Below are 26,813 nucleotides of genomic sequence, written 5' to 3' on the forward strand. Positions count from 1 at the left end.
AAAAAAAAAAAAAAAAAAAAAAAAAAAAAAAAAAAGTAAATACAATGCTGTAAAACTTTTTTCGCCGGGCACGGTGGCTCAAGCCTGTAATCCCAGCACTTTGGGAGGCCGAGGCGGGTGGATCACAAGGTCAGGAGATCGAGACTATCCTGGCTAACATGGTGAAACCCCGTCTCTACTAAAAATACAAAAAACTAGCCGGGCGCGGTAGCGGGCGCCTGTAGTCCCAGCTACTTGGGAGGCTGAGGCGGGAGAATGGCGTGAACCCGGGGGGCGGAGCTTGCAGTGAGCCGAGATCGCGCCACTGCACTCCAGCCTGGGAGACACAGTGAGACTCCGTCTCAAAAAAAAAAAAAAAAACAAAACAAAAAAACTTTTTTCTATTTTACTCAACACAGAACACTTCTGTGACCAGCTGTGTGTGTGTGTGTGTGTTTTTTTTCCTTCACTCACCAGGCAGTTCTCCTACTCTGAACACTAGCTGGATGTCCCATAATTCATTTCAGTTCTGTCATGACCTACCTGGAGATAGCATCACATCCCACAGGATCGGGGCTCAGTGCCACAATACTACTCCTACTTCAGATGCCAATTGCAAGTCCCAGGTTGTGACCTTTGCTTCTGACCGATTGGCTATAAATCAGGGTTCCCACCATATCCCTTCCTTGGTTTCAATAATTTGCTAGGATGGCTTGCAGAACTCAAGGAAACACTTCAGTTTACTGGTTTAATATAAAGGATACACAGACGGCCAGATGAAGGGATGCACATGGCAAGGTTTGGGGAAAGGGAGTGAAGCTTCCTTTCCCTCTCCAGGTGCACGACCCCCCAGGCACCTCCACATGTTCAGCAACCTGGAAGCTTGAGCCTGTAGTCTCAGCTACTTGGGAGACCGAGGCATGAGAATCGATTAAACCTGGGAGCAGAGGCTGCAGTGAGCTGAGATCGTACCACTGCAGCCTGGGCGACAGAGAGAGACTCCATCTCAAAAAAAAAAAAAAAATTTTTTTTTCTTAGGGCTTTATCTCTACCCTTTCCCTCCCCTACCTTTCTTGTAGGTTGATGGGTGGGGCTGAAGGTTCCAATCCTTTAATCCTCTAATAACCTGGTCTGTCTGGTGAGCAGCTTCATCCTGGGTTATCTATGCACTACACCTTAAGTCACCTCATTAACATAAACTCAGGTATGATCAAAAGGGGCTCTTGATGAACAATAAAAGACACTCCTCCTGCTCAGGAAATCCCAAGGGTTTTAAGAGCTCGTGACAGGAACTGGGACAAAGACCAAATAAATTTCATACTATACCACAAACATAAATTTTAATATATATGATCAGGAAAAGGTCTGGAAGGATGTATGTTGAGTTGCTGACTGATTTTCTCAGAGTACTGGGGGTACAGGTATTTAAAAAATGTTTTCCCCTACTCCTTCCTTTTTTCCTTGTTTCTTCTCTATTCTTTAGTCTGCTCTCTTAAAACTGAAATTACTGCACATTTTCAAGTGGTCTTGGAATTATTGTTGGAATGCCAGTGTTTATTTATTGGTCTTAGAATAACGGCTCTAGAAAACCTTTTTCCGAGATTACTCTTCCTTCCTCCCTCCTTTCTGTGCTTTTTAAAAAACTTTTTTTTCTTAATGGAAAGTTTTAAACACCCTTAAAGGCAGAAGGGATAGTTTAATGAACTGCCTTGGACTCAGCAGCCAGCTCTAATGATTATTTACATTTGCCAATTTTGTTTTATCTAACCCCCTGCTTTTATTTGCCAGAGTATTTTAGCAAGTTTCCTACATTTTTTCTTATCTTAATCATGCAGGTATCTTCTTAATTGTTACTGACAAAGTACAAGTTGAGGTTTAGGGAATTCTGTTAGGAATTCTGCAAGCCTGAATTCTCGAATACATTTCAGTTGGTATACATTGTTGTTCTGTTTTCACGTACAGTAGTCACCATTCTGAGCATGGTTGATTTACTCAGCAGTAATTGTACACACGTGTCAATACGAAGTGTTCTTGAATTTGTCAAAACAGAACAATACTGGCTTATTGATTGAGATGGTATCAATTCTATTGATTAAATGTTGGGTTTCTTTTGCCTCAGCCATATATGTTCTTTGGACCTCTGGTTTTATGTAATCTCCTGACAGTTTTTTTCATCCCAGACATCTTTGGTCTGACATAATTTAATACTATTCTGTGTTTCATGGACATAAAACACAGGAGCGAGATAGTCTGATCTAGTAGAAAGAACATTCATTTGGGAACTAGGAAGTAAGAACTCTAGCCTGTCTGGGTATGGTGGTTTGAGCCTGTGATGGCAGCTACTCAGGACGCTGAGATGGGAGGATCCTTTGAGCCCAGGAGTTTGAGGCTACAGTGAGCTGTGATGGGGCCACTGTATTTTAGTCTTGGAGACAGAGCAAAACCCCACCTCTAACAAAACAAAACCAAACCAAGAAAAGAATTCTAACTTGGCCCTGCAATTTACCAAGTTCCTTAACCTTTTTGCTGTTTAGTATCTCCATCCACAGAATGAAATAGTTGGTCTAGACCTGTGCTGTACAATACGGTAGCCACTGGCCACATGAAATGTGTTTACTTTGAATTGAGATATGCTGCAAGTGTAAAATACACACAGTTTTTGAAGACATCATAAGCAAAAACAATGCAGAATGTCCCAGTAATTATATTTTATATTGATTATATGTTGAAATGATAATATTTTGAATATGTTCGGTTAATATATTATTAAAATTATTTCTACTGGAAAATGTGAAATTACGTATATAGCTCACATTATATTTCTATTGAATTGTGCTGGTTTAGAATATTCTAGTTCATTCTCTGAAATTATATTTGGGATTGGCACAATAATATTCAGTTTACAAAAATTTTACAAAGGGCTCTAACAGAGTGCTTTAGTTGGTCCCAGCATTTCTCCTTATTTTAGTATGAATAAAGATTTTTATTTTGGGACGGCTATTTAAAAAGCAGCTTGGGTCTTGCGTGGTGGCTCACGCCTGTAATCCTACCATTTTGGGAGGCTGAGGCAGGTGGATTGTTTGAGCCCAGGAATTCGAGACCAGGTTGGGCAACATGGCGAAACTCCATCTCTACAAAAAATACAAAAATTAGCCAGGCATAGTGGCAAGTGCCTGTAGTCCCCGCTACTCGGGAGACTAAAGTGGGAGGGAGGATGGCCTGAACCTGGGAGACAGAGGTTGTAATGAACCGAGATTGCACCACTTGTTTTCCAACCTGGGTGACAGAGTGAGGCCCTGTCTCAAAGTAAATAAATAATAAATAAATAAATAAAAAAGAAAATAAAAAAGCAGCCTGTTTTTATGAGCAGGAAAGTAGGAAGCAAATCCTTGTGATCAAAACATGGTTGGAATTTCTGTTGTTATTTTGGAGTCCATTGTTCTGAACTGTTTCAGAACAGACTGATTATTAAATTTGTCTAGTAATAGTATTTTAGTTTATGTAGAAGTTTTTTGATTATTTTTCAGCGTCATCACCTTTTTCTTTCTCTTCTGCCTGGGCTGGTGTGCAGTGGCGCGATCTCAGCTTACTGCAACCTCCCCATCTTGGGCTGAAGCTATCCTTTCACTTCAGCCTCTCGAGTAGCTAGGACCACAGACATGTGGCAACATGCCCAGCTAATATATTTTTTTTTTTTGTATCTTTGGTAGAGACGGATTTTGTTATATTGCCTGGCTGGTCTCAAACTCCTGAGGTCAAGCGATCTGCCCACCTCGGCCTCCCAAAGTGCTGGGATTACAACTACCTCACCCTTCATCTTCTTTCTCTGATACGTGTGTGTGTGTGTGTATATTCACACTGACTGTTCAGCAGTGGAAACTGTTTTTTGTCACTATAGATTCCTTGCTTTCCTGCTTGTTTACAGTAGGAAATTTCTTTTCTGTTAACTTTTAAAATTTCGAGTTAGGCAGACCCCTCACCCTACAACCAGAATTGATTCAGAGACTCCCAGAGCTTTTTTTTTTGAGAGGGAGTCTCGCTCTGTTGCCCAGGATGGAGTGCAGTGGCACGATCTCCGTGATCTCAGCTCACTGCAACTTCCACCTCCCAGGTTCAAGCAATTCTCCTGCCTCAGCTTCCCAAGTAGCTGGGATTACGGGCTTGCACCACCACACCCAGCTCATTTTTGTAATTATTATTATTATTATTTTAGTAGAGATGGGATTTTGCCATGTTAGCCACGCTGGTCTCGAACTCCTGACCTCAGGCGATCCACCCACCTCGGCCTCCCAAAGTGTTGGGATTACAGGCGTCAGCCACCACACCTGGCCTTTTTCTTTTTTTTTTTTTCAACAGAGTCTGGCTCTGTCACCCAGGCTGGAGTGCATTGGTGCAATCTCAGCTCACTGCAACGTCCGCCTCCCGGGTTCAAGCTATTCTCCTGCCTCAGCCTCCTAAGTAGCTGGGATTACAGGAACCTACCACCATACCTGGCTAATTTTTGTGCTTTTAGTAGAGATGGGTTTTATCGTGTTGACCAGGCTGGTCTTGAACTCCTGATCTCAGGTGATCCGCCTGCCTCGGCCTCCCAAAGTGCTGGGATTATAGGTGTGAGCCACTGCGCCCGGCCTGAGACTCCCAGAGCTTTTTAAGGAAGGTCAAGAGTTAACTTTAACAATCACACTAGAGCTTACTTCTTGAGTATTATGAAGAAAATACCAGTATTTTTCTCATGGATATTTCAAATATTTAAATCATTTAGGCAGATCATTTGACTGAACACATTTTCTTTGGTCATATGACATTTGCATAGACTTGTACCATATAATCGCCCCCTCAGTTCCCATTTACATATGTACCGTGCAGATGCCAGAGGACGGAAACATGGGGCCCAGCTAGCACAATGACATAGCCTTCTCAATTGAGCCAGCATATTCCTCTGGCTGGGTGTCCACCGTTGGCTAATGCAGCCTTTCAGATGCTGGTTTCAGAGTTTTCAGGAGCTGTGGGTCGGGCACAGCAGGAGTTAAGGGGATAATACTGGTAATATTTTATCTGCTCATTTGATATAAGTAACGTCTCCCTGACGTCCTCTGGTCATGAAGGTCCTGTTTGATACTCCCTTTAAGTCCCTCCCTCTAGCGCTGGCTGAATTTAGGCTTTTCCTCATTATTCCTTGCCTGAGTCTGCTGCAGCTTCTGGAGTTCTTATTTCCATTCCTGCATACCTGGCTTTCCCATAAAGTGATGATACAATGTGATCACACTCTCCTGCTTAACCCCTCTGAACTTCCCATTATCCTCAGAGAGAAGAGTGATCTGTAGTTGAGCAAGCAGGTTCAGTTCATTGAGGTCTCTTTATTTTCAAAGCTTTTCTCCAGTTATCTTCATTGCATTGTGGCCATCAGGCTGCTCCACGTTCTCCAAAGGTTCTTTGAACTTTCTCCCCCTTCTGCCTTAGAATCTGGAAGCTCACACCAGCTGCAATGCCTTTCCTTCATTTTCTGCCAGGGAATTCTGCTTATCCTCCAAGGCTTGACTACAGAACTCTAGAGAATAAAGGCCTTCTTAGAGCTCTATGGCAATGTTCCTTCTTATATAACTATAATTATATACCAATATGTACTGAACTGTGATTAAGAGTTGACTTTTTCTCTAGTTCATAATATATTTAGTTCGTTGAGCATACTTATGCTTATTCTTTTGTTGATAAATAATCATTGAATTCAATAATGCTAAAATGAGGGCTGGTTGCATTTATTTGCAGAGGAGCTTTCAAAGTTTATAATCTATACCTACTATGTCCAACACAGTAGCCACTAGCCATTGTGTGGCTATTGAACACTTGCAGTTTCACTAGTTTGAATTGTGCTGTAAGTGTGAAATGTACACAGGTTTTTAAGACTTAGTAAAACAAGAGGAATGTAAATAGTAACTTTTAATATTGCATAGATATTGAAAGAATAATACTTTGGTATATTTTAGGTTAAGTAAAATGTATTATTAAATGAATTTCACCTATTTCTTTTATCTTTTTAAACACAGCTACTGGAATACTTAAATTTACATATGTGGCTTGCATTATATTTCTACTGGACTGCTGTCATCTAATGGGCTCTTACTCTTAGGCTTCTCTTTTTTTTCCATTCCAGATCTGAGATTACAGAAAATGAAACCACTTTTAAATGATAAGCCTTTTTGCACATTAGTCAATTTGACAGATTTCATTGCAGTCATTAATTTTACCTCTTCTAGCCTCAATGCCAAATTCCCATGAACAAAAAATGTATTTGAGCAGCCTTTAAATCCTACTGTGTTATTTGCTTCTGGTCCAGAGGAGCAGGGACGTGTTAGCTGCCTGCCCAACTGCTGCCTGTTCACACTGCAGGGCATGTGAGGACTGGCTGGCTGTCTTCACGAGAAGTGCAGGCCAGTGATACATGGAGCCAGCCAGAGCTTAGTGAGGGTCACAGCACACAGTGACAGTGTGCTTCCTGTTCTCAGCAAGGTTGACAGCTGCACCGTGATTCTTGGCAGCAGTCATATGGCGGGTCACTCTCTGGCACCCTGGGTGTTTGCAAGTCTGACACAGCACCGAGAGGTGCCAAGGTACACCCTTCTGGAGAGATCTAAAGAAGGCAAAGCCTCCCCTCATCCCCTCACTTGCACCTTCTGTCTGCTTTCCTGTGCCCTTCACACAAAGTGGACACTGGGGGAACTGTGGCCCACCAAAAGGTATAGACTTTGCCACATCTCAAGGGTTGGTCAATCTTGGGTAATTAGTGTATATCAATGCTTTGTATCAGGCTCTTGGAAGACTATTTAAAGTAAAAGCAGGATTCTTTAATGATCAAATTCAGGTGGAGGAAAGATTGTAAAAAAACTTTTAATTTGTAAATAATTAAAAATTTACATAAAAGTCATGAGAATAATAATGAAGAGTATCCCATAAATCCTTTCCCTAGATTTACCTATTAGTAACATTTTATTCTATTTGCTGTTATTGGCTCATATATATATGTATAAATGTATATAGAGAGTCTCATATATGTAATATATATATGAGTCTTTATGTATAAATTGTTTTTTCTGGAACTATATGGGAATAAGTTACTTATATATCATAGCCCTTCCTCCCCTAAATATTTCAATATACAGTTCCTAATAAGGTTTCCTATTTTGGAAATGGAGTCTCACTCTGCTGCTCAGGCTGGAGTGCAGTGGTGTGATCTTGGCTCACTGCAACCTCCACCTCCTGGTTTCAAATGATTCTTGTGCCTCAGCCTCCCAGGTAGCTGGGATTACAGGTGTCTGCCACCATGACCGGCTAATTTTTTAATTTTTAGTAGAGATGGGGTTTCATCATATTGACCAGGCTGGTCTCGAACTACTGACCTCAAACGATCTGCCCACCTCAGCCTCCCAGGGTGTCGGGATTACAGACGTGAGCCACCGCGCCTGGCCAAGGTTTTCTTTTAATAACCTCAGTTCAATTACCAACTTTAGTAAATTTAACGTTAATATAATACTTTTATCTAATCTACGCTTTATTTTCTAATTTTATCTGTTGACCCAAAAATATTCTTTATATTTTCCATTAAGCATCCACTCAAGAGTCACATATCTGTTTAGTTGTCATGTCCCTTTAGTTTTCTTTAATCTGGAGTTCCTTAGCATTTTTATTTTATTTTTGGACTTTTATAACATTGACATTTTGATGGAGGAATGTTTTAAATTTTAAAAACAAACTCTTTAAAGAGCTAGGAAAAATACATTTTTTGTTATTTTTCGGTTATGTAGAAAAAACCTTTGCAAGCAAAACCTTAAAGCACTGCCAAATGTAGATATGACTTTCTAAACAAATTAACATTTCTCTACAACCAAACCAAATAAACCAAACAAACCCCTCCCCACCAAATACATAAACATTTGCAATGAATATGGCAGACTAAAGGTTAGTACATAAGGTTTATTCAAGGTGGTAAGAAAAAGAGTAACATCCTAAAAAACCAAGCGAAGGGACTCAAATTGGCAGTACACAGGAGATCAAATACAAATGGCCCATAATATGAAAAACAAACAACTCCCTGCTCTTTCCGTTGAATGCAGCTCAAAACAGTGGGGGGTACTTATTAATTTTCAAAAGATCGGTTAAATTATCAAAGATGGTTCTCCACTGTAGGCAAAGCATAGGAAAAAGGAATATTCTCTCACTACAGATACAGTGTACATTGATGCACATCTTGAGGGAGGTTAAATTAGGGAGCAATGCATCAGAGCTTTAAATAGCAGCGACTTAATATCTTGAGTTTTGTGGCAGGTTGACTGCTATAGATTTGTGCATTGTTGCTTACAGATTTTTATTTTATTTTTGAGTTTTTAATATGCTCCTAGACTCATAAATAATAGAGGCCTGTCTCTTTTAAGAAAACTTACTTTTAGATAATTGAAGGGAGCCTATTTGCATCAAAACGTCTTTATAAAAGATTAAGAGAAGGGTTTCTTTTAATAATGAGTAACTCTTTTTGGTTTAATATGAATTGATTGTCAGTATAGTAAATAGTTTAGCTTTGCAGTTAGAGTGGGGTTCACCTGGATGTTGACATGGGTTGGGATTAATTAGGTGACTGGTAAATCTAGAGATAGGTTAAACAAGTCTAATTCTGGTCAGCATCCCCAAAGAGCCAGGAGTAGTCTCTGGATTTGGTAGAGATGGGGTTGTTTAAGAAAAGTGGTATTTTAGGAAGACTACCCTGGCAGCAGAGAGAGCAGTCTGGGGGGCTATTTTATTATTGTAGGTTTGACATTCCAGTGGAACAAAGGTAGGAAGGGGGAATGCAGTGTCTCTGAAAGAGAATGAGCAAGCTCAGCGGAGTCTGGTGGCTGGTAATGTGTGGAAGGTAAAGGACACTGAAGGAATGAATGATGGGCTTGTTGGCAGAAACAGGGCCAGCAAGAGGTAGCTGCTATTTTGAGGAGGGCCACGAGGAGTTCAGTCTTCGAGTCATTTTCCGTGATGGTGGTGCACCTATTTTATTGGGACAGGGAGGATGGAAGGTGGGGTTTGGGGAACATTGGAGCTGGAGAAGAGATTAGCTGGTGATGTGTATGTGTTGAGAACAGAAAGCTCAGTGCTAGTTCCTCAGAGACTGAGTTAGGTGAGAACTGAAAAGGATTTTTGGTCGAAAGAGATCTCCAGTTGGCCTCCTTGGAGAGGGGCTACATTGGAGGGTCTGAGAAGTCAGCACATTTAGACAACTATGTATTTATATAGTGTAGTCACAGCTGTTCTTGTCTGGCGTTCTTATTATGGGAAGCTTCTCTTTGATAGCAACTTGTCTGGACCTTTTTCCCCCCCTTCTCCAGCAGACTGTCCACTCCATCTACTTTCATTTGATCTTCCTCCACCTCATTGTTTATTCTAGGAAGCTTAACCTTTCTCATACAATACCCTCCTGCCTCAGTGTACCCGCTACCACCCCAGACCTATGTTTATTTCACTCTCAGAGGAAGAGATACCCTCTTCTGCTGTGAAAGTTACTCACTCTTTGTACAGTAGCGCCTTTCTTCTCTTCTGAGAAACTGTTGCTGCTTTATTTACATTTTCCCCCATCTCCACCTCCCTATTCCTTTCTACTTTGGGTTTCACACAGAGCTCTGAGGAGAGATCACTCATTGTATTATGGTAATAAATAAATAATAAAGAAATGCAAAAAAAATCACAAAACCACAAACACATTTCATTATGGGCAGAGTCGGAGGGAAACGAGCCTCCTCAGGTCTCACTTAAGCATTTTAATTTTCATGAGGTCTGTTCTTCAAAATATGCAAAAAGTTGGTTCTAGACAGTGGTTTTAAAACTGCAGAATCCCAACAAGGGAACGGGATGGGTTCCTGAGCCTTCTGAAAATAGAAGCTTTCCCCTCTGTTTCATCCAGAGCAACTCCTTCTAATTCTGATTAGTACTTTATTTTGGTAAAGTGTTTTGTGGCTTTAAAAAAGTAAGTTACTATTTCAAAAGTAAATTATGGCATGTACTTCCATGAGTTAAATCTACTCTGTGTTAGCACCTTAGATGGTTTCATATTATGGAACATCTGAAGGAACTTACTTGATACTGTATACTGATTGCTTTCATAGCTTAGCACAAAAAGAGATTAGAAGTTTATAAGACAGGCCAGATGCAGAGGCTCACCCCTGTAATCCTAGCACTTTGGGAGGCCAAGGTGGGAGGACTGCTTGAGCCCAGGAGTTTGAGACTAGCCTGGGCAACATAGTGAGACTCCGTCTCTATGTCTGTTAATTTAAAAAAAGTTTATGAGACAAAAATAGTCCTAAATAAAATTATTTCTGTAAATGACTGACATAAAAATGTTGACCTAGTTGTCTTCAGAATGAGGCCTGTCTCCCAAAGGCTTCAGACTGACCTCAAGGAAAATTTTGCAGTCTTAAGAAAAAGATGACCTAGCAAATGTTCTACCTAAAATGAAGTCTGATTGTGGGTATCTTTTAGAAAGTGATGAGGCAATGTATTGTATAGCCAAATAGAAAATAGTATATTTAAACATTAATTTTTGTGTTTACACACACACATAATTTTTCTTCTTTCTTTCTTTCTTTCTTTCTTTCTTTCTTTCTTTCTTTCTTTCTTTCTTTCTTTCTTTCTTTCTTTCTTTCTCTCTTTCTTTCTTTCTCTCTTTCTTTCTCTTTCTTTCTTTCTTTCTTTCTTTCTTTCTTTCTTTCTTTCTTTCTTTCTTTCTTTCTTTCTTTCTTTTCCTTTCTTTTCTTTTCTTTTCTTTCTTTTCTTTCTTTTCTTTCTTTCTTTTTGTGTAGGGGACAGAGTCTTGCTGTCTTCCAGGCTTGAATGCAGTGGTGCAATTTTGGCTCACTGCAGCCTCCGCCTCCCGGGTTCAAGTGATTCTCCTGCCTCAGCCTCCCAAATAGCTGGGACTACAGGCATGCACCACCACACCTGGCTAATTTTTGTGTTTTTAGTAGAGACAGGGTTTTGCCACGCTAGCCAATGTAATTGATTATTCTTTTTCTATTTGATAATGCAATAATATGGTGTTGACATTTTATTCAACACTGCTGAAGTCAGACAGATTATAAAGATTACCTCCCCTCTTCTTACCTTTTAAAAATGCTGTTTTGAGCTGGGCACAGTGGCTCACACCCATAATCTCAGCACTTTGGGAGGCCAAAGTGGATGGATCCCTTGAGCTCAGAAGTTCGAGACCAACCTGGACAACATGGTGAAACCTCATCTCTATGTAAGAATATAAAAACTAGCTGGGCATGGTGGTATGTACCTGTAGTCCCAGTTATTTGGGAGACTAAGGTGGGAGGATTACCTGAGCCCAGAAAAGTTGAGGCTGTAGTCAGCCATAATTGTGCTACTACAATCCAGCCTGGGTGACAGAGTGAAACCCTCTCTCTAAATAAATAAATAAATAAATAAATAAATAAATATTAAAAAAGAAAGAAAGAAAGAAAAACAAGCTGTATTGGAGGCTGGGCATGGTGGCTTACACCTGTAATTGCAGTACTTTGGGAATCCGAGACAGGAGTATCCTGGGCAGGAGTTCAAGACTAGCCTGGGCAATATGGTGAAACTTTGTGCCAACAGAAAATACAAAAAAAATTAGCCAGGTATGGTGGTGCATGCCTATAGTACCAGCCACTTGGAAGGCTGAGGTGGGAGGATCACTTAAGCTCAGGAGGTCGAGGCTGCAGTGAGCCGAGATCACACCATTGCACTCCAACCTGGGTGACCAAGGGAGACCTTGTCTCAACACCGCCCCACCCCCCAAAAATGCTGTATTGGGGTGCACACCCATGCATGTTTATCATCGCGGGCCCATCACTCTTCCTTTCAATTACTTTTCTGTATTAGAGAGGAATGAAAGATGAGTGGCCTCTACCACTCTAATTTTAACCCCTTTAATCTGTCTTCCTCTAGGACATTTGTGTTATTTAAAAACAAATAGAGGTTGTTTTGTTTTGTTTTGTTTTTTTGAGACGGAATCTCACTCTGTCGCCCAAGCTGGAGTGCAGTGGCACAATCTTGGCTCACCACAACCTCCACCTCCCAGATTCAAATCATTCTCCTGCCTCAGCCTCTCAAGTAGCTGGGATGACAGGCGCGTGCCACCACACCTGGCTAATTTTTGTATTTTGGGTAGAGATGGGGTTTCACCATGTTGCCAGGCTGGTCTTGAACTCCTGACCTCGTGGTCCACCTGCCTGGGCCTCCCAAAGTGCTGGGATTACAGGCGTGAGCCACCGTGCCCTCCTGAGATTTTTTAAAGGGTACAAAATTACAGCTCGATAGGAATAATAAGTTCTAGTGTTCTATGCCACTGTAAGATGACTATGGTTATGGTTAACAATAATATCTAGTTTCAGATATCTAGATGGATGATATTGAGTGTTTCCAACATAAAGAAATGATAAATGTTTGAGATTTTGAATATGCTAATTATACTGATCTGATCACTATATATTAAATGTATCAAAATATTGCTGGGTACCTCATAAATATGTACAATTATATGTTAATTAAAATGAGAAAATAATTTAATTTTTTGAGCTTTATTAAGGTTTAATTAACAAAAATGTATATATTTATTGTGTATGATGTGATATTTTGAGATATATACATTGTAAAATGATTAAATCAGGCTAATTAGCATATCTCTCAACTCACATACTTTTAATTTTTGTGGTGAAAATATTTAAAATTGATTCTGTTGGCGATTTTCAATTATATAATTACAATGCATTATTATTAACTATAGTCACCATGCCATACAATTGATCTCCGGAACTTCTGTGTCAATGAAACTTTGTACTCTTTGACCAACATCTCTACCCGTACCCCACATTCCAAGTCCCTGGTAACCATCATTTTACTTTCTGCTTCTCTGAGTTTGACTTTTTAAGATTCTACATATAAGTGAGATCATGTAGTATTTGTCTTTCTGTGCCTGGCTTATTTCACTTAGCATTAAGACAGGCTCTCACTTTGTTGTCCAGGCCAGAATGCAGTGGTGCAATCATAGTTCACTGTAGCCTCAAACTCCTAGGCTCAAGGGATCCTCTTGCCTTAGGTGGCTAAGTAACTGGGACTACAGATCCGAGCCACCATACCTAGCTAATTAAAAAAACTTTTTTTTTTTTTTTGTAGAGACAGGGTCTTGCCATCTTACCAAGGCTGGTCTTGAACTGGGATCAAGCAATCCTCCTGCTTCAGCCTTCCAAAGTGCTAGGATTACAGGTGCGAGCCACTATGCCTGGCCGTTTCCTTAGTTTTTAAGGCTGAATAGTATTCGATTGTGTTAATATAGTACATTCTCTTTATCCATTCATCTGTTGGGGTGGACACTTAGGTAAATTCTATATTTTGGCTGTTGTGAATAATGCTGCAGCAAATATGGGAATGCAGATGTCTTTTTGACATACCGATTTCCTTTTCTTTGGATATATATCCAGAAGTGGAATTGCTGGGTCGGGTCATATCATAGTTCTTTTGGATTTTTTTGAGACATATCCATATGGTTTGCCATACTGGCTGTACTAATTTACATTCCCACCAACAGTGTGCAAGGGTTCATTTTTCCCACATTCTAGCCAACACTCATCTTTCATCTTTTTGATAATAGCTATCCTGAGCATGAAGTGATATCTCATTGTGATTTTAATTTGCATTTCTCTGATTAGTGATGTTGAACATTTTTCCATATATGCCTGTTGGCCATTTGTATGTCTTCTTTTGAGAAATGTCTATTCATATCCTTTGCACATTTTAAAATTGGGTTGTTTTCTTACCATTGAGTTGTATAAGTTCCTTATATATTTTGGATATTAGCCTCTTATCAAATATATGGTTTGAAAATGTTCTCTCCCATTCCATAGGTTATTTCTTTACTCTGTTGTTTCTTTTGCTATATAGAAGCTTTTTAGTTTGATGCAGTCCAGTTTGTCTGTTTTTGTTTTGTTGCCTGTGCTTTTTGATCATATTCAAAAAATCTTTGCCAAGACCAATGTCAAGAAGCTTTTTCCTATGTTTCCTTCTAGTAGTTTTACAGTTTCAGGTCTACATTTAAGTCTTTAGTCCATATTGAGTAGGTTTTTGTATATGGTTTGAGATAAGGGTCTAATTTCATTTTTTTGCATGTGGATATCCTGTTGTCCCAACAGCATTTTTTGAAGAGACTGTCCCTTCCCCTTGGCATCTTTGTTGAAAATCAGTCGACTATAAATGGATGGATTTCTGGGCTGTCCATTCTGTTCAGTTGGTCTATGTATTTGTTTTTTATGTTGGTACCATTTTGTTTTGATTGCGATAGCTTTATAGGGGATTTTGAAATCAAGTGTAGTGTGATGACCCTGCCTTTGTTCTTTTTGCTCAAGATTGCTTTGGCTATTTGGAGTCTTATGTGGTTCTGTACAGATTTTAGGATTATTTTTTCTATTTCTGTGAAAAATGTCATTGGAATTTTGATGGGGATTGCACTGAATCTGTAGATTGCTTTGGGTGTTATGGACATTTTAACAGTATTAATTCTTCCAACCTGTGAACATAAAAGATATCTTATCACTTATTGGTGTCTTCTTCACTTTTTTTTTTTGGAGATGGAGTCTTGCCCTGTCACCCAGGCAGGAGTGCAATGGCACAATCTCAGCTCACTGCAACCTCTGCCTCCCAGGTTCAAGTGATTCTCCTGCCTCAGCCTCCTGAGTAGCTGGGATTACAGGCATGTACCACCACACCCAGCTAATTTTTTTAATCTTTAGTGGAGATGGGGTTTCACCATGTTAGCCAGGCTGGTCTTGAACTCCTGACCTCGTGATCCACCTGCCTCAGCTTCCCAAAGTGCTGGGACTACAGGTGTGAGCCACTGCGCCCGGCCTACTTTCTTTTATCAGTGTTTTTTAGTTTGCACTGTACATATCTTTCACCTCCTTGGTTAAATTTATTCCTGGGTATTTAACTGTTTTTGATGCTATTATAAATGAGATTGTTTTCTTGATTTTTTGTTTTGTTTTGATAGTTTGTTGTTAGTATACAGAAACATGGCTGGGCATGGTTACTCTTGCCTGTAATCCCAATGCTTTAGGAGGCTGAGGTGGAAGGATTGCTTGAGCCCAGGATTTGAGAAGACCAGCTTGGGCAACATCGTGAGACTCCATCTCTATTAAGAAAAAAAACAAAAAAAAAAACAAAAAAAGAATAGTACTGGTCTTTGTGTGTTGATTTTGTATCCTGCAACTTTACTGAGTTTGTTTATTAGTTTTAAAAGTTTTTTGATGGAGTCTTTAGGGTTTTCTGTTTATAAAACTATGTTATCTGCAGAGACAATTTAACTTCTTCCTCTTTGATTTAGATACTTTTCATTTCTTTTTCTTGCTTAATTGCTTTGGCTAGGACTTCCAATACTATGTGGAATAGAAGTGGCAAGAGTGGGTATCTTTGTCCTGTTCTTAATCTTAGAGGAAAAGCTTTCAGCTTCTCACCATTGAGTGTGATGTTAATTGTGGGTTTGTTACATATGGCCTTTTTGGGTTGAGGTATAGCATGTTCCCTCTATGCCTAATTTGTTGAGAGTTTTTATCATGAAAGGATGTTGAATTTTGTCAAATGCTTTTTCTGTATCTTTAGATTACCATATGATTTTTCTCCTTCATTCTGTTAATGTGCTGTATCAATTTATTGCGGAACCATCCTGGGATTAATTCCTCTTGCTCGTGGTGAAGGATTCTTTTAATCTGCTGTTGAATTGAGATTGCTGGTTTTCTGTTGAAGATTTTTGTATCCATGTTCATCAGGGATATTGGCCTGTAATATTCTTTTCTTGTAGTGTCCTTGTCTGGCTTTGGTATCAGTATAATGCTGACCTTTTAAAGTGAGTTTGGAAATATGCATCCCTCTTCAATTTTTTGAAGTTTTTTTTTTTTTTTTTTTTTTTTTTTTTTTTTTAGAGTTTCACTTTGTCATTCAGGCTGGAGTATAGTGGTACAAGCATGGGTCACTGCAACCTTGATCTTGTGGGTTCAAGAGATCCTCCCACCTCAGCCTCTTGAGTAGCTGGGACTACAAGCATGTGACATCACACCTGCCTAATCTTTATTTGTTTTTATTTTTTGTAGAAACAGGGTCTAACTATGTTATGCAGGCTGGTCTTGAACTCCTAGGCTTAAACATTTCTCCTACCTCAGCCTCCTGAAGTGCTGGGATTATAGGCATGAGCCACTGCACTTGGGCTTTTTGAAGAGTTTGAGAAGTAGTGTTAGTTCTTTTTAAAGTGTCTGGTAGAATTCAGCCTTGAAGCCATCAGGTTCTGGGTTTTTCCATGATGAAAGATTTTTTAATTTAATTACTGATTCAGTCTCCTTTCCTGTTATTAGTTTGTTCAGATTTTCTATATTTTCATGATTTAGTTGTGGTAGGTTGTACATTTCCAGGAATTTATCCATTTCTTTTAGATTATCCAATCTATTGACATAATTGTTCATCATAATCTCTTATAATCCTTTGTATTTCTGTGGTATCTGTTATAATGTCTTCTTTTCATTTCTTATTTTGAGTCTTCTCTTTTTTTTCTTTTGTAGTCCAGCTAAAAGTTTGTCCATTTTTTAGTCTTTTCAAAGAACCAGCTTTTAGTTTTGTTGATCTTTTCTATTGTTTTTCTTGTTTCCATTTATTTCTGCTCTGATCTTTTTTGTTTACTCTTTCTACTAACTTTGGACTTTAGTTCTTCTTTTTCTAGTTCTTTGAGGTGTAACATTAGGTTGCTTATTTGAGATCTTTTTCCTTTTTTAATGTAGGCATTTATTGCCGTAAGCTTCTTTCTTTGAACTGCTTTTGCTCCATTTTGTAAGTTTTGGTATGTTGTATTTCCACTTCTGTTTGTCTTAAGATATTTTTAAATTTCCCTTTTAAGTTCTTCTCTGACCCACTGGTTGTTCAGGAGCATGCTGTTTAATTTCCACCTATTTGTAAATTTTCCAAAATTCCTCCTGTTAATGATTTATATAGGTTGGTCCAAAATAATTGCGGTTTTTGCCATTGAAAGGAATTGCAAAAATGCAATTATTTTTGCACCAATCTAATAGTTTCCTACCGGTGTGGTTGGAATAGACACTTGGTATGATGTCAGTCTTTTAAAAGTTGTTAAGACTTGTTTTATGGCCTATCATCTGATCTGTCCTAGAGAAAATTTCATGTGCGCTTGAGAAGAATGCATATTCTACTCTTATTGGATGGAATGTTTTATATATGTCTGTTAGGTCCATTTTCTTTAAAGTATAGTTCAAGCCCAGTGCTTTGTCATTGATTTTCTGTGTAAATGATTTATCCATTGTTGAAAGTGTAATATCAAAGTCTCCTACTATTATTGTATTCCATTCTATCCTTTCAGATATTTATTTATTTATTTATTTATTTATTTATTTATTTTTGAGTGTTGCTCCATTGCCCACGCTGGAGTGCAGTGGCATTTTCTAGGTTCACTGCAGCCTCCAACTCCCAGGTTCAAGTGATCCTCTCCCGTCAGCCTCCCAGGTAGCTGGGATTACAAGCATGTGCCACCACATCCAGCTAATTTTTTGTATTTTTAGTAGAGACGAGGTTTCACCATGCTGGCCCCACTGGTCTCAAACTCCTGACTTCAAGTGATCCACCCACCTTGTCCTCCTAAAGTGCTGGGATTACAGACATGAGCTGCTGTGCCCAGATCAGATTTATTAATGTTTGCTTTATATTATATTATATATTTTATATATTTACAGCAAACATTAGGTGCTGTAACATTAGGTACATATATATTTACAATTGTTATATCCCCTTGATGAATTGATCCTTTTGGTCTCTCTGTATAGTTTTTTTTTTTTTTTTTTTGAGATGGAGTCTCCCTGTGTCGCCAGGCTGGAGTGCAGTGGTGTGATGTCGGCTCACTGCAATCTCTGCTTCCCGGGTTCAAGCAATTCTCCTGCCTCTGCCTCCTGAGTAGCTAGGACTACAGGCACGCACCACCGTGCCCAGCTAATTTTTGTATTTTTAGCAGAGATGGGGTTTCACCATATCGGACAGGGTGGTCTCGAACTCCTGACCTCGTGGTTTGACTGCCTTGGCCTCCCAAAGTGCTGGGATTACAGGCATGAGCCACCACGCCCAGCCAGTTTTTGACATAAAGTCCATTTTGTCTGACATAAACATAGCTACTCCTGCTCCTTCAGGATCCCCTACTCCTTGGTATTTAATCCTCTTAACTTTCTGAAAATGCATTTGTTTAGATATCTTAGTTTGAGCTCCCCAAGAAGCAGACTCTGAGACAAGGATTTGAGTGTAGGTAGTTTATTTGGGATAAGAGTAGGAGAGTGAAAAGTGAAATAATGAGGAAACGGTGGCCAATAAATAGTGAATTACTAAGCCAGCTCTCACTGTGGGCAACTGGTACTTAATTCTGTGGGGGAAAAATTGGGAGCTGGTGTAGAACACTTACCTCAGAGTTATTCCATCTGAAGAGTGAGGAAATGAGTATTTATACCCTAACTTCTTTAGTCTTTGGCTAAGAGCTGCTCTTGAGGGGTATCTAGGTGGCAGAGTAGGTTATGGTGATAAGAAAAGCCGTTAGGCCAAATGGAGCTGCTGGTAGTTGGAAACCAGGAGTTGTGGTAAGGAGGAGGGATATATAAGTGGATATTAGTAGTATCCTCTATCCCAGGCTTCTGACTCAGCATTGTGGCTCAATGGTGAGCACATCATGGTCTCCAAAGTAGACTGACCCATGTCCACCACCTACCAGATATTCCTCAATAGCCTTTAGTTTCACCTCCCTTTAAAAGAACGAGGAAAAATCTATCACTTTTTTAAAACGTATTAATCTTTCTTTAAAAATCATTTCAAGCACTTTAATGTTCAAGCATTTTTAGGCCAGTACACTCAGAGCTATACCTAAGAGGATCATTCTTGAAGTGCTGCCTCCTGTTATGTGGCAAACATAGTAATAGATGTTGGGGATAACAGAAATAAAAGACATGATTCCAGCCCAGAGGAGTTCCTGGGCAAGTGGGTGACTATTAGATGGTTTATCTAGAGATCCTTTTTCAAGTGAAAAGGGACTTGAAGTGAATCATTTAATCAACAAAAGTATGTTTGTAGGTGCTTTAGAATTTGGGTCAAATCTTTTTCAGTTTCAAACCCTAGCTCTGCCTTGTTGGCTGAGTGACATTTGGTGAAACAATATTTAGTCTGTCTGAGACTGTATTAGTTCATTTTCACACAGCTATAAAGAACTACCTGAGGCTGGATAATTCATAAAGAAAGGAGGTTTAATTGACTCACAGTTCTGCATGGCTGGGGAGGCCTCAGGAATCTTACAATCATGGTGGAAGGGGAAGGGGAAGGAAGGCAAGTCCTACATGGCTGCAGGAGAGAGAGAGCGAGTGAGCAAGGAGGGACTTGTCGAACACTTTTGAACATCAGATCTCATGAGCACTCACTATCATGAGAAGAGCATGGGGGAAACTGCCTCCATGATCCAATCACTTCCCACCAGGTCCCTCCCTTGACATGTGGGGATTGCAATTCGAGACGACTTTTGGGTGGGGACACAGATCCAAACCATATCAGAGCCTTAGTTTCCTCAATTGTAAAATGGAATTACTAATGCCGACTACATGGGGTTGGGGATTAAATGCAATAACCTTAAAAGTTGGACTGTATTTGAGTAGAAGAGATTACAAAAGGATGAGTGAAGAGAGGGTCAATGGATAGGTCACAAAACTATAGTAATACAACAGAACAAAGATGCAAAAGTGGGTTTGCAGTTGGATCATGGAAGATGTTGAATCTCAAGCTAAAATAGGCCATGGGGACTTTGCAGCAGACAGTGAGGTTTCAGTGTGTCTCAATCAGAAAGGCTGAAGAAAAAGGCCTTCAGTCTTTACACTATCATGATATTCTTTGGTGAATGAGCTCTTCATAGGACTTAGAGCTACACCTTTAGGGAGCTTGGTTTTCTGCATCTCTGAACCACCAACTTACAAATCCTGCATTCATGACTAGGACCATAGAGAACCCTCTTGACATGGTAGAGAATTTGCTTTTATGGAAACCTAAGAACTTGATCCTATCAGGACTAGTCTTGATGCTACCAGTACTGGTTCTTAAAATGTGCATTATTTGCATACATTAGTCACCAGCCCATTTTTAATGTTGGAAGAGGAGACTAAGGCTCAGGAACATGGTAGTCTCTTAATTATAGGTAGATTTTCTGAGAAGACTTCAGTCCTACAGGAGTTCAGAAATTTTCTTTTATTCCCAATGAGCTTAAAGGATTGATGGTAAGATTGATGAGAGAGAACCTTCTATTTTAAAATGGGGAATGTTTGGTTTCCAATTGAGTTCTTATATATGTTTCTCTGATCTTATCATAAGCTGCTCATGTTTCCCACCTGGAGAATGTGTCAGAGGAAGAAATGAACAGACTCCTGGGAATAGTATTGGATGTGGAATATCTCTTTACCTGTGTCCACAAGGAAGAAGATGCAGATACCAAACAAGTTTATTTCTACCTATTTAAGGTGAGATTTTAACATTTTAAAAACATTTTCTCTCATTATTCAAATGTGCTCAGTCTCCATATGCCAGGTCATGTGTGTGAAGACTTTCAGCTCATGGTACATTTTGCCCTCAGAATGTGTTGAACCATACGTTTCTTCATGATGGATTCTGTAAAATGACCCACCATACTTTGAACACATCACTCTCTTTGAGAGCTTTCACACTTGTATGCAAAGTTGAGTATCTTGATTTGCATGTGCAAATAGATTTTTCCATCCACCCAACAAATATTTATTGCACATCTGCTCTGCATGTGGCACTAATGTAGGCATGAGGGATAGAACAGTGGACAAAACAGAGTTCTTCCCCTCATGAAGTATACATTTCAGTAAAGGAGACAGTCAACAAGTAAATAATATCTCTGCAGGTGGTGATAAGTGTTCTGAGGAGAAACAAAGTAGGATAAGTGGAATCAGAATGGCAGCGATGGTGGCGAGTTGGGGACATGCCAGTGAGGAAGGTCAGTTAGGATAGCCTCTCTGAGGAGATGGAAGTTGAGCAGAAACCTGAGTGGGAGATAGGAGCCATCTGTACAAAGTGCTGGGGGAAGAGCCTGCCAGGCAGAGGGAAAAACAGGTATTTTAGGCCGTGCACTAAGAGAGCTTGAAGTGATGTCCGAATAGCAAGGAGGGCAGCATGGTGGAGCCCAGCGAGCAGAGGAATGGGTGGGAGGAGATATAGTTGGAGGAGTGGCTGTAAGTCCTATCTCTAATGCTTTAAGAGGAGGAATCAAGATATTCCAAATTTATTTTGGTATCTTAGCCACCGTTATCTGTTTCTCACTGACACCAGTCACCGATTATTGCTACCATTCCCCTAGCTGTCTCTTCTCTAGTTCTACCTCAGCTCCATGTGGGTCACATCCATTCCTTTCCCATAGACGTACATCTCGTCAAGCTTCTGATTAGACCCAGGACTAACAGATGTGGGAAGCAAACCGGTGGTGGAAATGGATAGCAAAACTTCAGGTTGCCAAAAATAGATCTATAAACGAGGCTGCCAGAAGGAATAACCTTAAAAGAAAATAAACCTGCTATTGAGGGCGTTGTAGATTATGTTGTATTGTGTAACCCTTACAAGGATGTTAAAAGCAAAACAAAAGCACTCAGAGATTATGGGTAGGAAAAGTTTGCCTCTTCTAATAAGAAGCACTGTGCTTCATTTTTGGAAATAACTCCCCTTTAACTCATTTATATTTATTTGTGCTTCATTTTTGTATGACAAAAATAGCTAAATTTTCCAGTAAGTTCCCTCTTTTGCTTTGGCTGCTAGGAATCTTAGCGCAAATTTTGTATCCAGTTCCTATAGCTTTTTTCTTTTCTTTGTCTGAACTTATTTAATTCATAATTTTGCCTTTCCCCCTTTTTGTTAACTTTTGTCTTTTATTGTGCTAATGGGGTTTTTTGGGTGGTTAGGAGATAGGGAGGTAGAATTATATTTTTAAAATTTAATTAAAATTAAATTTGGGGATATTAACTTTACAAAGAATAATAAGAGAGAGAGAGAGAAAGAGAAAGAGAGTGGGGGAAGGGAGAGAATATGAACAGCTGGATTCCCCACAGCCATTAACAGGCACTAGACCACTTTAGGCATCCAGGTGACAACTTGTTGACGTGGCTGTGAGGCTTGAGTCATTCAGCTCGAGCCCTGGTAGGTTCACAGTGTTTAGAGCTTCTGTGGAAAAAGATCTTAGTTGAAGAAAAACAAGGTCTGCATGACTACAGCTATTATTTGTCTTGGAACTGTGCTCCCTGGCAGCTCCCCACTACCCTGTTGGAAGTGAAGGTGGTGTCAAGGTTTCCATCCTGTCAGCCTCTTTTTGGTTTATAACCAACCAAACAGGCCAGAAAGCATTGCTCTGCTTTAAAGTACATCATCTCTCTCTTTCTTCCCTCCTTCATCTTAAAATAACAGTACATATATATTTGCTTGTGGAAACACAGTCCAAAATATTCAGCATTCTCCCCACCTCCTGCAAAAAGTATTATTCTTGGGCAAATGAGTTATAAATAATCTATTCCTTAGCTTCTGAAAGGCAATTCGTAAAAACAAAACAAAAATAGTGATTACAATTTTTTTTAATTTTAATTTTTTTGAGACAGAGTCTTACTCTGTCATCCAGGCTGGAGTGTAGTGGTATGATCCCAGCCCACTGCAACCTCCACCTCCTGAGTTCAAGTGATTCTTCTGCCTCAGCCTCCTGAGTAGCTGGGATTACAGATGTGTGCCACCATGCCTGGCTAATATTTGTATTTTTAGTAGAGATGGGTTTCACATTGTCAGTCAGGCTGGTCTCGAACTCCTAACCTCAAGTGATTTCCCCCCCTCGGCCTTCCAAAGTGCTGGGATTATGGGTATGAGCCACTGCACCTGGCCCATGATTTTTTAAAAAGAAAAAAGGAGAAAGGCAGTTCTGTGTCTCATGTGTCAATAATTAAAGTAAAAATGTGTTATATATTTTAGTAGCATTAAAAAATTTCAGTCTTAGTCTGGGCACGGTGGCTCACAACTGTAATCCAAGCACTTTGGGAGGCTGAGGCAGGCCCATTACTTGAGGTCAGGGGTTCGAGACCAGCCTGGTGAACATGGTGAAACGCTGTACTAAAAATACAAAAATTAGCCAGGTGTGGTTGTGCATGCCTGTAAATCCCAGCTACTTGTGAGGCTGAGGCAGGAGAATTGCTTGAGTCCAGGTTGCAGAGGTTGCCATGAACTGAGATCATGCCCCTGCACTCCAACTGGGGCAACAGAGTGAGACAACATCCCAAATAATATTATTAATAAAATCAGTCTTAGAGGTTGAACATAAATCCAGTGGAAAGCTGTGTCCTAAAGTTGAAGTATATCTTAGTGCTTACAAGTGTGACCCTGGAGTCTAACTACCTGGGTTTAAAACTTTGCTCTATTACTTACTAAATGTGACTTTGGGCAAGTTAATCTGCCTTGTTAGTAGTAGCACCTACCTCAAAAGGTTATAAGTATTAAATGAGATAATACATGTGAAGAACCATGAAGATCGTCTGGTGAAATTAAGGATGCAGATGCCTGCTGCTATTAAGAACTTTTTTATATGCCCACTTATCTCAGCTGCATCATCTTATAGATAAACTGAAGTTCAACATCTCCACAATCCATCAGTTTACCTCCAAATTGAAACCCCCAATGGGCCAAGTTCCTAAATGGTCTTATTTTGACTGGGGGAAAAAAGCAAGCAACCAGAATTATTTGTATTTAATTTTTATGACCAATCTTTAGATATTCTTAGAAACATACACAATGACTTATCTTTATTACAAATTTACTTTTATAAAGATGGGCATAATACTTGAAAGGATGAACAAATGCCCCATACTCATAATTTGTGTGGCACCCCTGGAAGGAGTTGAGGTCTTTGTAAGACACAGTTCAGTGGTAAGACATGGTCATCTTCAACCTTGGTGGTTCATCGATTTCCATTTACCCCTGAGAGAATGGTTTTCGTGTTTTGTTTCTACTGAAAAGGCAGTAAGCAGAGAAAGGAGGGATTGATGTTACTTAAATAAATGTGTGGCCATATCTAACTGACCCACATGTAAAAGTTACAGAAGATTCAAGCCAAGATTGAAGGTAAAGAATTTCAATATCAAATTTATTTTCTGCGTTGTTCTTGGTAAGTGGCTGTGTGTTCTCTTTTCTGTTTGCTCTTTGAGAGCTTTAAATTCCAGTGGCAGGAATTAAGAGCAGTGTTTTTGTTTTGTGGGCATTGAGGTGCCAGAACAGTTGGCCTGCCTTCTACGGATGGAAGGGAAATGAAAAAAAGACTGCAACAGTGAAAGCTGCCCATTTAGAGCTCTGCAGACTTCCTTCCCAAAGAGCCTGGGCCCTAGATGATGCGTATGCCATGCAGCTGCTGTAGACAGCTCCTGTCCCGTGGCCTCCTTTGTGCAGAATAGATCTTGGTCTTTCACGTCTTTAAATAAGATCCTCTAGAGCTTCAGCACACCTACAGTGGCCTGAAGGGGCATGTGCCAAGTGTGTAGGGTTGCATACCAGGCCTCTGGGTCAATGGAAAGCCAGAAACAGTAGGAGAAGAGGGAAGTGAATGGAACAGTGGTGTCTGTTGGACCAGCACGGGTGGCCTAGGCTGCCCAGAATATGAAAGATGTCCAGTTCCTCATAACTTTGGCTATGGACATGAAGGCCAATTTGGGTTACCTGATATTCGTTGCCCATTTTATTGACTTAAGGATTTGTTTATATATAGTTAAGATAAATAGAATATGGCAACTTCCTTTAAAGGCTGTGTGTGTGTGTGTGTGTGTGTGTGTAAGAGAGAGAGACAGAAGAGAGAGGAGAGAGAGACAGACATAGCAATTAAGTTTTTTTTTAAATGATTTCTTTGCAGCTCTTGAGAAAGTCTATTTTACAAAGAGGAAAACCTGTGGTTGAAGGCTCTTTGGAAAAGAAACCCCCATTTGAAAAACCTAGCATTGAACAGGTAAAAAGATTTTAAAAAGTCCCCTTTTTATTGGCTTAAGGCTGAAGAAATCTTTTAATCCTCCTTTTACATGTCTGTCTATGGCTTCCCTCCTCCATACCCAGGTTAGAGATGTTTACCAGTCTGTGGAAATTGTCCTGGAGGCTTTGGATCAGAGGTGTATACCTAATTTAATACATGATCTAGCTTTTGCCTTTTAGGGTTGTTATATACTCAGAGTTTACTGTGTGTGTGGGGAAGAAAAACATTAAGTAGAACATGTAGTTTGTAAGAACACATGAAATGTGCTTTTTCTTGTTGTTGATGCTTTAAAATGAAGTCTTTGTCCATTTGCTTGGCACTGTCTGAGAAAGCCTATTGAGGTGAGGGAATTTAGTAGCAATGTGAAAAACATTGTAAGTCAAGCAAAAAAAGCAAAAAGGAAATAAGATTTTGTACCCAGAAATGGACTTCCTGCTACATTATGATTCCTGGAAAGAAGCCGTTTTACTCAGGGAATCTGTTAAAATGTAAAGAGTTTTTCTGTTAGGTGTTGTCAGTATCTTTCATTAGCATCACTTTTTTAGCCTTTCATTGTTTGGCTAAACAAAAAGACTCTGGACTGAATTTTTTGGTGAGAATGACTACTGAAGTCATGATACCAGAGTCCTTAAAAGTAAATGCATTTTTATCAGTCAGTTTTCAGTAAATTTTATTTTGCCTCCAAACTCTATGAAATAAGAATTCATTGCTCTTTTATTTGAAATTAGATGAGATGGGAATATTCTATAGAAAGATTAAATTAACAGTTTTTTTAAAAGCCCATAATTCTGAATGATATATATATTTTGGTAAGCTTATTGACTTCGAACAAATGATAGTAAAGAGTTTAAATTTTAGTTATTTAGTTCAGTGGCAGGCATGATAGCAGCCTTTTGATTAGCATTTTTGTAATGTAAAAACGTAATATTTATCTAAGAACTGCATTATATGTGGGCTACTCTGCTGATAGTGGAGCAATAATTATTCTGCACAACAGTCATATTTTCTTGATTCAGGGTTTTGACCTTTTCAGTTCATGGTTTTGATTTTCTCCTTAATGCTTCAGGATTTCAGCAGGTGTAAAGTCATAACTCACAACCTCTCTGTCTTGTCACTTTTCATCCACTGTGATCTGAGGCAAGATTCCCACTGGGGATTGCTATTTTCTTTTAGGGAAAAGGAAGAGATTTTTGTGAATAGAGAAATGTCTGTTCTTTTGCTAATAACCACCAGTCGTGCTGCCTGTGTGGGTGTTCAGAATTAGTATGATTGCATAGCTGCATGAAGAAATTGCCTTCCCTCTTTTTAAGGGTGTGAATAACTTTGTACAGTACAAATTTAGTCACCTGCCAGCAAAAGAAAGGCAAACAATAGTTGAGTTGGCAAAAATGTTCCTAAACCGCATCAACTATTGGCATCTGGAGGCACCGTCTCAACGAAGACTGCGATCTCCCAATGATGATATCTCTGGATACAAAGAGAACTACACAAGGTAATCAGATGCAAGTTCTTTTCCTTTGGCCCCATAAAGCCTGTTACAGACATAAAATTCTACTTGACTCTGTAAGTAGAGGGTTGCCTAGTTATCATTATGACTCCATCTAATTCAGAGATAATATCTTTATAATTTAACTTACAAACTCTTACTTTTCATTACTGTCATAATATGTTGAGGGGTGAGGGATGTAAATCATCTATACCCAGTATG

At 39.5% G+C, this 26,813-nt stretch overlaps 1 protein-coding gene across 1 annotated transcript in view; it reads left to right on the forward strand.

Moving 5' to 3' along the window:
* Positions 1-26,813, forward strand: part of KAT2B (lysine acetyltransferase 2B) — a 117,331-nt gene that overhangs the window by 37,093 nt on the left and 53,425 nt on the right. The window contains exons 3-5 of the mRNA XM_025376472.1: positions 20,422-20,567; positions 24,992-25,084; positions 26,416-26,597. Coding sequence (XP_025232257.1) covers positions 20,422-20,567; positions 24,992-25,084; positions 26,416-26,597 — 421 coding nt within the window. The remainder of the gene's footprint in view (positions 1-20,421; positions 20,568-24,991; positions 25,085-26,415; positions 26,598-26,813) is intronic.

This window comes from Theropithecus gelada, chromosome 2 (genome assembly GCF_003255815.1).
Source record: "Theropithecus gelada isolate Dixy chromosome 2, Tgel_1.0, whole genome shotgun sequence".
NCBI lineage: Eukaryota > Metazoa > Chordata > Mammalia > Primates > Cercopithecidae > Theropithecus > Theropithecus gelada.